Genomic DNA, 16759 nt, shown 5'->3' with positions numbered 1-16759 from the left:
AATAGCAAACAATAAACAATAAACAAGCGATAAATTGAACAAGCAATTCGATATGTGTGCCACAGCGAGCCACAGACAATAGCCCAGTAATATTATTCTTATTTTCTCAAATGGTCGTCCACTTTCTAATTCTCCGAGAATTAAAGTGGCGCCAAAAACCAAGCCGTATAAACAGACAGTACAACCAAAACAAAAGCAACTCACTATTGGCCACCACGAATCGAACAAATGAATGAAACTTGCTAAACGACCTTCTGTTGCCCACTCACAATAAAAAGGAGAAGCCATATTGAGATATCTAGTAGATAGGTGTTATAGTGTAGCGCCGCTTGTCAGAAATCGACTCAGACGTTTGTCAAAATTCTACAAAAAATTTTTGTAAAAACTGTAGGAGCAAACGAAAAACGCAATTTTATCAAATGATATACATACGATATATATATATAACATTTATGATAAAAGAGATTTTCAGTTTACTATACTTTTCAGTTCCTGTTTATCTTTCGCTTTTCACTTTTGACGAAAGCGAAAACCGTAGCCGACACATCCACTTGGGCGTGTGTAAAATATGTATAAAAAACGAAAAGAAAACGTAATAATATTAAAAAAACACAAAAACAAAGAAAATAAGTATAAAATAAAAACAAAAGCAAACAACAATATTTATACAGAGACTGCAAACAAATGTGATCAGATATTTTATAATAATATAAGTTTACAAGAAACCGCTACAACAAGTAATAAGAAGCCAAAAACAAAAACCAAAAAATCTCTAGTATTTATTGCAATAGCGAAACGAATCAAAACAAAATCGAGAACAGAAATCCACTAAACACAACAACAACCTTGTAAGCAAAATGTAAGTCAATATTAAAACGTAAGTGAAACAAAACAAAAACAGAAAACCGAAAAAAAAACGAAACTAAAAATATTTATAATAATATTTTTTACAATAGCATATACAAAAACCAAAAAAAAAAAAAAAAAAAAAAAAGACAAACAAAACCAATCTCTAAATGTATAGCAAACGACAAACAAACCGAGCGAGAGCCGCGGCCCAAGCGGAAGCCTGGGCAGCTGAGCTACTCGCGCAACAGTTGCCTTTCACAGAAACAATTTACCGTTTAAGTTACAAATAGTGAAATAGAAAAAACCAGAGTGGCAGCGCCGACAGCTCACAGCCGCGGCGTTGCCATATTTTCCAACCAGCTTTCCGTTTACCTCGTTTTATTCAATACAACAACAACAGCGGCAGCAGGAGCTGCTGCTTGCTGTTCCTTTAGTTAACGGTTCATACAAAGATTCTATTTAGTTATTCGGAGGGAGTGAAGAGAGAGGAGGGGAAGAAAGAGAAGCGAAGCAAGCGAGTAGAGAGTACAGAAGAATGATTGATTAGTGGGAAGCAAACAGCAGCAACGAAACAAAAACTTTCATCTAAAAACTTGAAATAGAAAACAATATCGAAAAAAACAACATACGTAAGCAAAAACTAGAAACTTTTCATGAAATTTCATATTTGTTATATGACTTTGATTCTGTTAGCTGAGTATATGTCAAATATATTCTATTAATACAACAACAACAACCATTTTGGCAAACATTTTATTCTAGTTTTGCGCGTTATCAAAAATTGAAAAGACTTTTAGTTCTGAACAATAGTGCCGGTAATATTAATTATATAAGTAACTAAATACATATATACAAATATATATATATATAAAGTACTATAGACGTCGTAAAATGTATTTCAGCATAGCTAACTAATGTTCTAAATGTACACTGAACAAAATGATATGCAACACACAAAACGAAGAGGAAATTAAATCAAATTCATTTGCGCACAGTTTTTTTTTCTAATATAAGCATTTAATAGGCACGTGATTAAAGATCGCCCAAGGCCCAGACGCTGGACACACAACAACAGCCCTTACACACCCACACACAGTCACACCCACACGTACTATATGTATTCCCCATATATGCACCATGCCCTACATGCCCTAAATATATATAACTTATTAACTATATAAGATGAAGTAAACAAAAATAAAATAATACTATTGGTAGTTGCTATTTTAAATATGTATTACAGCAGATAAACTAAAATAAAAACCAAAACAAAAGTAAGCGAACATAAAATATGCAGACAAGTATGCTATGAATGTTGAGCAGGAACCATAAGCCAATCAGACCCACTAGAACAACAGAAACAGCAGACAACAATAACATCAACAACAGTAAAAAATGTTCCAATCCATCAATTCGAAAACAAAACCAAAATAAACTTAAAAAACGTATGATATTTCTATGCTTTTTTATATGAAACACGTATAAGCGAACAAACACTTGAAATATAACGCAAGTCGGGCAAATAGAACAGACGCCGCCTTTAGGTTTAATTTTTTTGCACACACACACAAAACACATACACTCAGCAGTAAAAAAAAAACTAAAACAAAATATCAATGTCAGCATAAGTATGAAAAACTAAGCATACTTAATTAAAATTACATAACTACAAGATAAACAAATAATACAAAACCAAAATAAGATGAAGATGAATAGCAAAGCAAAAAAAAAAAGAAATAAAAGAAAAAAAAAGGAAACCAAAAATCAAACATAAATTTCTACTCATAGTTTAGCAGTCGTAATTCATTTATTTTCAATTAACTAAGTAAATGGACACAAAACAAATTGCATATAGGACATAAACTTACATAGTTCGCCAAAAACAAAACTAAAACGAAAGCCAAGCAAACCGACTAAAACTAAACTAACACTAACTCTCTAACTACAGCAGCAAATAGACACTTTAGCCAGCCAACAATAACATCAACAACAACAGTAACAACAACAAACAAATGCCGTTCAATCAACAAATATAATAACAACAACAACAACAACAACAGCTACATACAACTAATCAGTTACCAATTAGACAACATATAATTTGTTCAAGCTACCTACATATGTACACAATCTTACACCATACAACGAATCCATTAATCCAACAATAATAAAAAACAAAACAAAAATGAAAAGAAAAAAAAGACAAACTTAAATTAAATTAATTTTAAAGCATACTTTTAACGGGTATACACGTAATATTGTAGAAGCAACTTGAATATTTAAAATCTTTATATCAAAATTCAATTCTGCGGCAATTTCAACAACTTCTCAACAAAAACACATATATTTGAGTATGATATAATAATATTAATAATACTATATAAATATCCATATATATATACCATATAAATTTCGATGGGAGGAGCTTTTCGGCAACATGCTCAAGTGGTATCGGTGATTAGGTGAATCCCTTCTAGGAAACAGTTTCGACCAACAATATTTCGGCTTTACTAAGAAGAAAAATCTCACACAAAATATCGAAAAGCAGACGACTTTCGGCATAAGTGCAGAAGAACAAGATGAAGAATAAAAAAAACAAAGATACAAAAATATCTAGTTCCATTGGAACACAACTCTCGGCAAAGACTTTGGCGTATATTTCGGAACAACAGAAGACGCAAAAACAAATCTCAAAAACGACAAAAAAAGGCAAATGACAAAATACGCGCTGCGAGTGGTTCAAGCGCCTGTCAAACCTCAAGTTTTCTAGCCAACAAAAAAATTAAGCTTTAGGTGTAAGTGTAAAATTAAAATATAAAAATATTTCGGTAATGTTCCTATATATACATACTAATATATAAATATATATGTATATGTATATATAACAACGTAATGAACAAATTAACACTTTTGGACAAACACAAAAATTCAGCATTTAGCTTTTTGGAGTATAAACAAAAAAAAAAAAAAACTAAACCAAACTAATTCGGCGACAAGAAAACTTTTGTATTTGGCAAGCTCTTGAAACACTAGCAAAAAAAAAAAAAAAAAAAAAAAAAAAAAGAAAAGAAAAATGATAAAGAAAAAACCATAAAAAATGAAAATAAAAACTTAAATAGTTTACAGGCAGCATTTTATAAAGTAAATAATACTTGTTAGTTTTCGTTTTGAATTATGTTCAACAATTTTTAATTTGACAACTAACAAAAATTCAAATTTGTACTTTTCAACGACAACAACAATGAAAAACGCGTTAAGACCCAACAACAAGAAAATGAAACAAAAACAAATGATGATGACAAAAACAAAAATGATAACTCAAGATGAAATGAAGCGAACAAAATTGTAAACTCTCGGCCATGTTTGGATAATTCTCTCTCGGTGTAAACGTTCAGGACAACAACAAAAAAAAAAAAAAAAACAAAAACAAGAAAAAAAACAAAAGTTTAAACAACAAATAAAAATTCTTTAGACTTTAGGCAAATGGTAAAAAAAAAACTCAAAATCCAAAAATTATATGCAAAATTACAAAATTTTGGGAAACAAAATTTCGTAAAGCTAAATTTAAATCGTAGATAAACTAGCAGATGGAATCAACAGAAATTTAATGGGGAAACACGTGAACATGCAATTCACAATCTGGAAAAAAACAAGTAATTGAATACGATTTTGAAAACGTGTTGGAAAAATATCAAGAAAAAAGTACAAGCTTATTTTAAGCACCTTCGCGCCTTATCTTTAAGAACATAAATGAATAACTAAAACCAAATAACAAAAAAAAAAAAAAAAAAAAACAAAAAAAAACTTTAATGACATAAACTTATATTTAAATACATTTAACAAAAAAACAACAAAAAACAAAACAAAAAAAAAAACACAAAATTAAACCAAAAAAAAAGAAACAAAAAGTGTAAATTTTATATAGAAGAAAAAAAGCGATCGCAACTTTCGACACAGCTCCTGGTAGTTATTGCATGAATTAATTTAAGTCTGATATTAAAGAGCGCATTAGAACATATTTTAATTTGTCATTCTCACTTTTGTGTTTCCCATTTTCATTTTGTGGAAAATCTGCCTTAAATTATATATAAAAGAGTAAAGAAAACAAGCAAGAACAAGACGAGTCAAAGAAATCGGCAATGCAAAGCGCATTTGCTCATGACAAAAACAACTAAATTAAATAACCAACAATACAAAAGAAGAAGAAAATGTACTAAAAAAAATGAAAGAAAAACACCAAAATTCAAAATCGTCGTCAAAAGGCGCTGCAAATTTCAAAATTCAAAAACCAAATGAAAAAAAAAAAATTAAGTAAATTGAACAAAATTAAGGTTTGAAGCTCAGATGAAATTGCAGAACATCCAAACCACAGAACCACAAACAAAAAATAGGAAAGGTTTTCTCTACTTTATTATGCCCAAAAAAAAAAAAAAAAAAAAAAAAAAAAAAAGAAAAAAAAAAAAATATATATATATATACATAAAATGCTTAAAATCTTGTGTTATTAAACCCTTTGTAAATCTTTAGGTGTATAAAAAAGAAAATATAAAGAAAATCATGGACAGTACTTAAGTTAGATGTTGATGCGGCAAAAATTGATAAGAAATTAAGAAATGTGTATGTAAAAATTGTAGACAAGAAAATTATAAAAAGGAAGTCGAAATTCAGTCCCTACTACTTAGTTTTAATAATGCGTATGTATATCCACGTAGACATGTGTAATATACGAATATGAAGTGTACCCAAGTTTCGAATATTTCTGTTGATTAACTTTGTGAAGAACTCTTAAGATTTGCGCTCGATATTTCTGTACAAACTTATGGATCATTTAGGCAAACCGGTTTTAGGTTCAAATCGACGTTCCAGCGGCCTTTTTGTTTGGTTATTTGCGTTACAGCATGGCAATATAAACTTAAATTAATTCACTTACTTCCCCGCAGCCCGAAAAACAGAGACAGAGACTTGATTTGTGTACCAGGCCTAAGCGTAAACAGTTCTCAAGCCTGAAATAAAACCAAAAGTGCTAGGCAGTAACCCGAAGGATATCATGAAATGAAATGGGGGTTGAGCTGCCTGCATATCCTGGACATCCATGACCGTTTTGTTATCAATAGCACTGAAGGCAATACAAAATTCAATCAAAACAAAAATGGTTAAAGGCAACAGATGCAGATGCAGATGCAGAGCAAAAGACAAGGCTAAGAATACATGTTTCGAATCAAGGAATTTCGGTAATATTTCGAACAAATCTTTCGGCGAGTTTCGAACAACTTTCGATTACTTAAGCTTTTGTTGTTAATTGTTATTTTGCGACTACGTCTCCACGCACACAACCACAAGATAAACACCAATCATCAACAACAACAACAAGAATAGAAACAGGAAGTGATAACGAGTTAAGCAAAAGTTAAAAGCAATTTTTGATATGGGGCCACAACGTCCGATCTTAAGTGCCTTCATGTAACAAAAGTAAAAACCAAAAAACAAATACAAAAAAAAAAAAAAAAAAAAAACTGTTAATTTTTTATGTAACTAAAAAACCAAAAATGAAATTACTTATAAAATTGTATAAAAAATTAAAATTGTAAAAAGATAAAACAAATTTAAAAATCTAAGCGAAAAACAAAAACAAAATGAAAAGGCTCCAAATAGACCAGCATTTTAGCAAATACCAAAACTGTTTAACAACTTGGCCTGGCTACGAAGTCTCTCGGGTTTTGCAAAACAACCAACCCATTAACTCAACCAAAATAAATATTCTCAGTTGATCAACGACAAAATTCGATCAGGAATAACAAGGCGCAAATCTCAAGATCTATCATAAACGAAATTCCCCATTAACAAAGTTGACATTAATTGTCTAGGTAAGCGATATACATACGAGTACATAAACGTGTATTTAGTTATAGTATGTAAACAAAAAACAATACAAAATTAACACAAAAATGGAAAATACGTATGAAATTAATGATTTAGTGTTTAGAAATGAAAAGGTTTGGATATACATTGACTACTCTTACGAGGCATATGCCTAACACATATAGCGCTGAGTTGCTCATTTATAAATGTATTACTTTCTATCCCACACGTACACACTCACACATACACAAAACACTGTACTACATTTAGTTTAGATCTTAGGTGGATATAACGAAAAACAAAATACATACATATTTAAAACAAAAGTTAAGCTAAACGAACGATTGCAAGAAAACTAAGAACGGCATACTTAAAGAGGCGGCAATAAGCTATAATGCAACTAAATTTAAGCTAAAACTCAACTACCGATACGAAAAAAAAACAAAAATAAAGAAAAAAAAAACAAAAAAAGTATATATATAAAATAAAATAATATGAATGGAAAAATTGAGTATTTGCATATGTGTGCATATAAACAAGAAAAGGCATCTACATATACATATATAGGAGGTAGAGGCGAGCAGTGAAAAGAACAAGCAGTTCACTGAGAACAAAACTAAAAGACTAAAAGGAAACCAAATAAACAATATACGAGTGTCCCTTTTATGCTTCTTTCGCCCATTTCACACACACAATTACACACAAACGAAAAGGAACATATATATATATATATTTGCATTATTCAGTTTAGAATATTGAGTTGTGAGTTAAAACATACTTCGAAACATTTTTAAGAAAACAAAAAACAACTAGCGAAAATTAGCAAAATTTAAAATTTACAATTTATGAACATTAATTACTATTAATTTATGAATATCCATTCATTTTAAGGTGTTTACACGCACACACACTATGTATATATAAGTATATATGAATATTCATTTATCGATTATGAATTACGAATTACGATTCACAATTTCGGAGCTCAACACAAAGATCAGCCAACAACCAAAATACAATTTATTCTTTTTCTCATTACGTATACGTAATATGTATGGATCGGAAGCAAGGAACAGAAGTAAATGTGCATGGGTTTTGCTTAGAACCACTTTAAATGTATTTAACATTTTCGGCAAACATTACGACATTCCAAATTTCCAACTTCTAGGCCAAAGTCAAACGCATCGTTTTCGATTGATTGATGCGAAAGTCTAAAATTCTTAACTTCAGAGTCAAGTGAAACAAAATTTAACTGCAAAAATAACTTTTATTTAAGTTTTACAAAAGCAAAAACAAAAAGCTAAAAAAAATCAAATGTTTTTAGTTATACAACAATAGACCGGAATTATTTCCAAGAAATAGTACAAACAACTTTAGAAATAACTTTTATAATGTAATTATAAAGTAAGCGGTAATTAAAGCGCTCTAAATATATATGCCAAATAAAAATCTGAATACGGAGGGCTTCAAATCAAACCAAATTTATTATTTGACAGCAAAAAGAAAATTCAATTTTCCATTATGAAATTGGCAGATTAGAGCGCTGTTAAATAAAAATAAAAGAAAAAATCAAGACCCTCAAAAGCATATACGATTATATTATATTTTAATTTCATCTTATACACACAATATGTTGTTTTTGTATTTTGATTATAACTAAGCGGAATTGAAAGCAAAAAAAAAAAAGTAAATTACAAGAATATAATGACAAAAGAGCCTAGCACTAATCATATTTTCTAATTTCCAACTTGAGACCATTAAAAAAATTATATATATATATATACAATTATTGTATTTCATTTTGAAATTACGTACTCCATTTCAAATGAATTGAATGACTTAACGTACATACACATATATGTAAAACTTTACTTTCAACACAATGTGGAAAGGAAACACACACAGAACAAAACAAGGAGAGATCTGAAAAAAACAAATTTAATGGCAAACAATTTACAATTATAAGTATATGTAATAACAATAGAAGACATAACCCTCTACGAGACCCTCCTCCCTACAAAGAGCAGAAAAACACACACACACATATTAACTATTTACCACAATAAACAGTAAATAATTATGAATGTAATACGCAAGATGCATAAATGAAAATCGAAAGTTTCACAATTCAATGATGACAATGACTGCGTATAATGCATCATTCAAGTCATTAAATTTTATATGATTAACTCATTTCGAAAGCAAAAATCAGAAATCACAAATACCTATCTATGTATATATGCATACATGGTATGATTTCGGTTTCGGTTTCAGTTGAAATTCGCATCCGTATCTATTTATATTTTACTCACTTTTGGTGTACATTTTGAAATCTTCGAATCGTTTGTCTGGACCGTAATGCAGAAGCGAACATTCATGCAGACTCGCACAAAATTTGTAATTTTCTCGTAAGACAAAAATCGACAGTTTGGTTTTGTATTTCGAGACAACATTTAGAATAAACAAACAAAAAAATAAAGAAAATCAATAAAAAAAAAAAACATAGAACGTAACGCAGCATTAACTGAAAAAAGTGTAAGAGAAAAATTTAAATATTTGGTATATAAGCAAATATGAATACATAAATTTATATTTATGCAGCAACTGTAAGGAATAAAAATAAAAGCAAAACAAAAACAAAGAAATAAATGCATGAAGGGAAGGTAAAACAACAAAACACTAAACTATAATATAACATTTTTAATCGAAAAAAAAAAAAAAAAAAAAAAAACTACTTATTTTATTGAAAATTATGTAAAATTTACTAAAACAACAAAAAAAACACATAATACAAGTATATTGTTTATTTTCATCTTTAAAAATAAAGTTTTAAAATCGTATAAAAATAGTAAAAAAAAAAATCCCGTTGTTTTATTTTGAGGGTAATACTTGGCTTTAAAAAGATGGAAAGCTTTTTGAGACGGATTAAGTGATACAATTATTAATAAAAGCATTTTTTTTTTTTTTTTTTTTTAAAGTAATAGATTAGGACTTCGACCAACTACAGCTATATTAACATGTGGATATTTTTCTTAGGCTTATTTGGGCCGGATAGTAAATCATATAGATATAGTCTTAAAATATTTTCGTACGCGCCACTTAGATAGCGACGGTTATATAAAATATTAAACCAGGTGGCAACGATTGCAGATTTGTGCAGCCGTGACCATATGTTGACATATCGATAGTCGATACAAGTACTCGGTTTAGCCACATACGAGAAGAAGCAGCACATTACGCAAAAGGTGTTTCGGCTTTGAGCTTAATTGTTTATGAAAAATGTCGCTACTCAGCGCACTTGCCCGGTAAATAAACGACATTCGAATTAAGCGGCTTTATTTATAACGTACACATATATTTCATTCATAAACAGGCTCAGTCTGCAAAATAACGGGGTTGCCGCACGTTTCCTGCACACATCGCCAGTGCTTTGCGCCGAGCCCTTGAAGAAAAAGAAAAAACTCGACCCGCAGATCATAAAACAGAGAGAGGACCGTAAGAAAAAGAAAATCGAGAAGCAGATACGCAGGCTAGAGAAGAATGCGCGGCAACTGAAGCCGGTGGAAGAGCTGGAGGTGCCTTTAGATTTAATTGACAACAAGGCGTAAGGCGATGGCTTGTATTGACGCAAGATTCGGTTAATAATTTACTTCTTTATTTCTTAGTCAACGAGAACGAAAACTAGCGCCCTTAAGCGCAGAAGAGCTAGAACACCGGGCACTGCTGAAGAAACAATGGGCGCAATACAAGCACGAACAGAAGGTGGCAGATTTCCAAATCATTGACCGCTTGGTCCAATCACAAAACAAAGCGCTGGAAGAGCTACGATGCGAGTCCGAAGAACTTTACCAAGCTGCCATAGCAATAGACACGACTCTGCTGCCAGTCTCTGTAAAAGGACCCGTCGCAACGCCCCCTATCAAAGGCTATATAAGCCCTGACGGCGACTACATACACCAGGCTATGAAGTGGGAATAAAGCGGAGTCAACTAATTTAAGTAAAAAGAACATTTGTTAATTTGTTTATTTCAATTAAAAGATGAAAGTGATCCAAATATGTTTGTAATTTTGAAGGCTAAAAGTATTCAACAACCAAATACTGACAATTTCGATTCATCAGCTGTTTTTCCGAGGAATTTTAGCATAAATGCAAAACGTTGAATTAGGATAACTCCACATTCATTAGATACTAAAGCTTCATTTTTGCATTGTATATATTTATTATAATCGAGAACAAGAATTAAACAAGTGAAAATTGCAATTGGGTCTGCTTCGTGTTTGTTTAAATATAATTTTGAAAGCACTGCGAGCTGATTATATATTTGTAAATGTTTTGTGTTCTCCTCGGGCATCAGATACCAAAATTATATATATTCCAATAAATAAATAATATATGAGGGACAATACCCGATTATCTTGTACAACTTCTTGATTATTTCATTTTAGTTAGTTTTTAAGAGTTATCTAGGAAGGCGTAGTAGAGGGATTATTCTTAGCTGCGGCCTGCCGCTTTTTCACGCCCCAGTTGTGCACCCTCGCCATGTTTACCTCGGTTGTGGTAATTTGATCTCTGTGGATAGGCAAAAGTAGGTGAGTGCATTGCACGACAAATAGTACAAATCGACGTACCTGAGAAAGTCCTGGTCGTGCTCGACAGACTTTAGATTGCCCACAGCGGATGTAATATTTTGCTTTAAGAGCGCTTCTGCTTCGTCGAGAGGATATTCCAGCATAACGCTAGCGCCCAACCAGAGATAAACCGTTTTTGTGGGCGGCACTAGCGTTTTGATGAACACCTGATCACTGAGCAGAAATTGCGTTTCTCGCTCTTCGTCCTCTTTGCGCAACACATTGACCATTTCCAACGAACGCTCCAGATCGGGTATCTGAGATTTAAGCTTGTGACGGCGCGCCTCTAAGTTATAGGCCATGAATCGATACTTGCCATGCTGTTCGTCCAATCGTTGCAACACTTTCTCACAGTTTTCGTTCTCGGGCTGTGACATAAATGTATCAATTTCTTCCTGCAAAATGAACGCGATTGATGATTAATATGGAATAATGTCTACAGCTGTTTTTGAGCTATACGCTATCTAGGTTAGAATTGCAATTGACTCGGCAGCGGCCTGATACCCGAAACTTCATACTTACTAAAAATATTGCTTCTGGTATCCCCGCGAAAGTTTTTTGGTTTTCCGGTAATTTTGGCATTTCTATTGTGTCCATAATTCCAGTCATATTGCTTTTATTTCCTATTTATTCTTATAAATTGTAATAAATTTACAGCAGGTCAAAGGCGGCAGCAGCAGAGCAATGCGATTATTATAAAAACAGTGCTGTACAACGTTTCTCAAATACAATTAATAGTACCAGTATTTTATAGTTACTGGTGCTATCGCATACTGCAGAGATTTACAACAATTTTAGCGAAATTAATTAGTTAAATACATTATTATAACAACTTACCATTCATAAATATGTTATTTAAATTTTTAACTGCATTAACAAAAAAATGTTACAGTATATTTCCTTATTTAGCATGTCACTGTGACTATAAAATCATCGCAATATTCAACTTTAAAATGACAGTGCTGTAAAATAGCCCAAATAAGTTTGAACAGAACTTACAGCAGCTCACATGTGCTGCGATCTGCTGCGGCTAATATCATAGCAAAGCCATTGTGCAGTTTCTCTTTATTTGAATTTGGTATTTTGTCATGTCGAACGCCGAAGCTGGCATCGGTGCCGTACGCGGGGGCGGCGATTCTGTAAAACAAGCTATAATTGAGGAGCTGCAGAATCTGCTAAGCTCGGACACAACTGTTTTGCAGCAGGCGGAAAAGCGTAACAAGCAATTGCAATACACGGAAGGTATGCATGCAAATTGGCGGGCAAATAAAGGCGTTGTCTTCCCGATGCTAACAGCTTTGAATTTCAGGGTATGGAGTCTACTTGTCGGAGATAATTATGAACCAATCTCATGAGCTACCATTGCGTCAAATAGCGATTATAATGCTGACCCGGTATGTTGAAAACCATTGGACGGATCTGGATGAGACGGACAAAGCAGGTGGACATATGGCTACCGAGCAGGCTAAGCGCACAATTCGTAACATATTGCCCAATGGCCTGTACGATCCCAACTCTAAAATCCGCTCATCGGTGGCTCACACGATATCCACAATTGCGGCAACAGACTATCCACATTGTTGGTCAGAGCTCTTTGACATTATAGTCAAATGTTTGGGTGGCAACGAGGATTCCATACATGGTGCTATGCAAGTATTGCAAGACTTTACCTACGATGTAGATCAAATCAAGGAGCTTGGTCCTGTGGTTATACCTGAAGTATATCGCATATTCGACTCGGAACAAAACTATTCAATTAAAACGCGAGTTTCTGCGATACGAACGTTGAAGCAACTATTCACGTCCATCTCAGCGCTCATAACGGACAAGCAAGAGCAGAGCTCCATGATGAGCTCCATTCTGTCCAACTTTATGGACAAGCTTGTGCACTATCTCAGCATGAATTGCGGGGCTGGATCTAGCTTTCTGTTGCGCTCCGAAATCATAAAAGGTATTTTATCTTTAAACAAATAATATTTTATTATTTATATTATATCAATTGCTCATTCGCAGTGTTCACTTATCTGGTGACTGATATGCCGAAGTATATAAATCCGTTTATGGATCGCATCTTGCCAATTATTTGGCAGTTGCTTACACAGATAGCTGAAACCTATGTAAAGGTATCTGTCAATCAGACGGAAGCGAATCCCTTGGCAACTAGCGAATATGAAGAAGAAGATGAGCAGACCAATTTCCAAACGCTGATAATACAAATTCTCGAGTTCATTAACTGCATTGTCACCTGCGGCAAATTGCGTGGCAATATTAAGAATGTTCTTGCGGATTTAATTTATATAACTATCGTGTATATCCAACTCGGTGAGGAGCAGCTTGAGGACTGGCAAGAGGATCCAGAGAAATTTGTAGACGACGAAGACGATGGTGGAGTCGAGCTAACTGTACGCATGTGTGGTCGTGATGTTCTGCTGGTGAGTCGCTTTTTCAAATGAGATCAGTATACAAAACCGTTACTCTCATTACAATCGGTTCAGAGTGTATGAGTATGAGATGGAATAGCTTGAAAGTGAGACAGACTATGCCGAAGTTGTAGTCCTCAAGAGAACTATAGAGCACAAAAGACTGCTGTCTATGCCATATAGTAATTATAAATATTAATTTACAGCATATACATATATTTAGCGTAAGGAGGTTATCCGATTTAACTATGTGTGTTTATTTGTCTATATGACTGTATATCTGTCTCTTTGTCTATAAGGAGTGAAGATCATTTAAGTTTTCCATATGTGTGCAGCAGTATTCATTTAGTATTTGTATTTAGTAAAACGAAGCTAGAGTGCTCGTAGCAGCAGAGAGAATTCCCATTGCTCACTTAAAGCTCCATGCTCACCATTCGAGCGCAACTAAGTGTGTGAAAGTCTCCATATATAATTGGCAGCAGCTGCAGCATTTCTTCAGTCGCCCAGGCCTGGTGGGGGTCAGTGGTTCAGTGAAGTAAAGTGAAATGAAGTGAAAGGAGGTGAAGTGAAGTGATGTGATGTGATAATATGATCGTTCAGCTAAGCATTAAAGACTTAGAGGAAACACCTATAATAAACTCTTAGAGAAAATAGTTAGTTAGTTAGAGAGAATACTTGAAGGAAATACTTTCAAGAAATACTAATAGTATACCCAGATTTTCCATTTTCAGGCTTAAGGGTATAAGAATAGTTTGAATATTAGAATGTATGTATGTAATAAATACTGTCTACAATGTGTCTGTGTATATATATAATACTATAAACATTCTGATTGTTGACTCTTTATTTGATAACTAATCTATTTTCATTATCTATTCAATATTCAATATTCCAGGCCATTAATGACGAGTTCGGAGTGAAAGCCATTCAGCCGCTGCAGGAAGCACTTGGCCGGCATTTTAGCGTAGCGGAGGCGGAGAAGGAGGCCAACAATCCAAATTGGTGGAAGATTCATGAAGCTTGCATGGATGCTGTTCACAGTTTTCGCGACATAATACTCGAGGGCGATTCCAAATTTGATTTGCTTAACTATCTGACGATCGTGCGAAATTTGTTAGTATATCAGGAATCGCCTCATCTGGTCGGCCGCGCGCTCTGGACGCTCAGCACGTACTCCAAGTCGGATTTGTACAATCCGCAGATGATAGTCGAAATTTTAGACGTAACGCTGTGCAGTTTGTCACCGGACAAGTCACACATTCTACGCATCAGCGCTGTTCGGGCCTTACACGGCTTCTTGCAAGCCAATGAAAATGTCGAGGGCGAGAAACGCACACTGCTCGTCTCGAAACTTCCTGGTTTTCTGGAAGGCATCATGACGCTGGTGCCTGGCTGCAAGGCCACTGTGCTGGCGCTCATAATGGAAGCTCTCACGATGATGGTCAAGTTTGATGCGGACTTTGCATATGCGGCGCATCCAAAAATTACACCTCTGACCATTGCAGCATTCCTTAAGTATGCAGAGGATCCGTTCGTTTTAGAAAATGTACAAGATCTGATCAAGGCGCTGTGCCAGCACAAACAGTGCCTGGGACCACTGCAAGAGAAATTCATACCAACCATTGTTAGCATATTGACATTGCAAGGTGAACAATGCGGCGAGAAGCAGGATATTGCCTTGGATGTGCTCAATACTATTGTCAAGTACACGGAGCCGCCGCTGCCCACTGCTCTGCTGGAATCTGCATTTCCCGCCATGGTAAACTGTGTGCTGCATACGGACGATCACACCGTAATGGTCGCCGGCGGAGAGTGCCTTCGTAGCTTTATCAATGTTTCGCCAGAGCAAATTTGTAACTACAAGAATGGCGAGGGTGTCAATTATGTGATGCAGGTGGCGACAGTTTTGCTAAATCCCATGAACGCCGAGATGACCGCCGGTGGCCAAATCGGTCGACTGATTATCACCATAATCACAAAAATGGGCAGCATGCTGGGCCAAACTGTGGACATGCTGCTAAAGGCCGTCATTAGCAAGATGCAGAACCTCGAGTGTCTCAAGGTCATTATGAATTTGGTATTGATATTCGCTCATCTGTTTCTTACCCAAATGGATGCGGTGCTTAACTTTTTGTCTACGGTTCCCGGACCCAATGGCGAGCCCGCATTGCAGTTCGTTCTCACCAATTGGCTGTCGCGTCAAAACTCCTTCTTCGGTGCATACGAGCGAAAGGTGCGTACACAAATAATCGTGAAAGCATTTAAATAGAGTTTAATAATATTTCTATTATTCTCAGGTTACCACGATGGCCCTTTGCAAGCTCTTTGAATATGGCGTGGCCACCCAGGACAACCGTCTGACATCCATAACATACAAGGAGCTAGTGGAGGAGCCGAGCGGCGATCGCATACGCACACGCTCAGTTGCGTCGTCCTATCAAAAATGGGTTACGATTCCCGCACTTGTAAAGATCTTTAAAGTTCTCATATCCGAATATCAGCACTTTCAAGAGGGCAAAACAGATGCGCCGCTTACAGACTCTGAGGATGAAGTAACCGAGGAGGATGATGCTCCTGGCAATGCCAGCAAGCCACGCTACATTTCCGACTTGTGTTTCGATTTCGACGAGGACAATGCCGAAGACGAGCAAGTGCTGCAGGGTCTGCTCAAGGAATGCAACTACACAGGCGACATTGGCGAAAATTTACAAAAGTTTTTCACAAACTTCACTCAAAACGAACATTTTCCCACATTCTACGAACATCTCAACGAATCCGAACGCCTTGTTCTGCTGGCCAAGGCACAGCAAAAGTAATTTAAATTTACGGTCTTCAGTACAGACTTTATGAAATCTATAGCATATGTTTTTCAGCTCATTGTGTTAATCCTATTTAATATTTGTTACAAAGCACATTCAATTAAATAAAATCTATATTTTTAGCGTATATTTACGAACTGCGTCTACATCAAAAATGTAATGCCATACCGACAACCATATATA

General features: G+C 34.4%; 3 protein-coding genes across 3 annotated transcripts; 2 read left to right on the top strand and 1 right to left on the bottom strand.

Annotated features, from left to right (window-relative positions):
* Positions 1-9901: 9901 nt before the first annotated feature.
* On the top strand, positions 9902-10763 carry LOC6574071 (39S ribosomal protein L40, mitochondrial). The gene is made up of 3 exons (XM_002000093.4): positions 9902-10013; positions 10082-10312; positions 10374-10763. Exons 1-3 carry the CDS (start codon positions 9988-9990, stop codon positions 10684-10686), a joined length of 570 nt encoding a protein of 189 aa, XP_002000129.2. The 5' UTR covers positions 9902-9987; the 3' UTR covers positions 10687-10763.
* A 141-nt stretch (positions 10764-10904) lies between these two features.
* Positions 10905-12045, bottom strand: LOC6574070 (prefoldin subunit 3). The gene is made up of 3 exons (XM_002000092.4): positions 11860-12045; positions 11338-11732; positions 10905-11278 (listed from the first exon to the last, which is right to left on the bottom strand). Exons 1-3 carry the CDS (start codon positions 11944-11946, stop codon positions 11173-11175), a joined length of 588 nt encoding a protein of 195 aa, XP_002000128.1. The 5' UTR covers positions 11947-12045; the 3' UTR covers positions 10905-11172.
* A 258-nt stretch (positions 12046-12303) lies between these two features.
* Positions 12304-16703, top strand: LOC6574069 (importin-9). The gene is made up of 5 exons (XM_002000091.3): positions 12304-12579; positions 12647-13288; positions 13351-13769; positions 14653-15990; positions 16055-16703. The coding sequence occupies exons 1-5, from the start codon at positions 12426-12428 to the stop codon at positions 16571-16573; spliced, it is 3072 nt and encodes a 1023-aa protein (XP_002000127.2). The 5' UTR covers positions 12304-12425; the 3' UTR covers positions 16574-16703.
* The last annotated feature ends 56 nt before the right edge of the window (positions 16704-16759 follow it).

The sequence above is a fragment of the Drosophila mojavensis genome, unplaced genomic scaffold, assembly GCF_018153725.1.
Source record: "Drosophila mojavensis isolate 15081-1352.22 unplaced genomic scaffold, ASM1815372v1 contig_277, whole genome shotgun sequence".
NCBI lineage: Eukaryota > Metazoa > Arthropoda > Insecta > Diptera > Drosophilidae > Drosophila > Drosophila mojavensis.
Note: the sequence above shows the minus strand (reverse complement) of the source record. Positions and strands in the feature narration are given on the sequence as shown.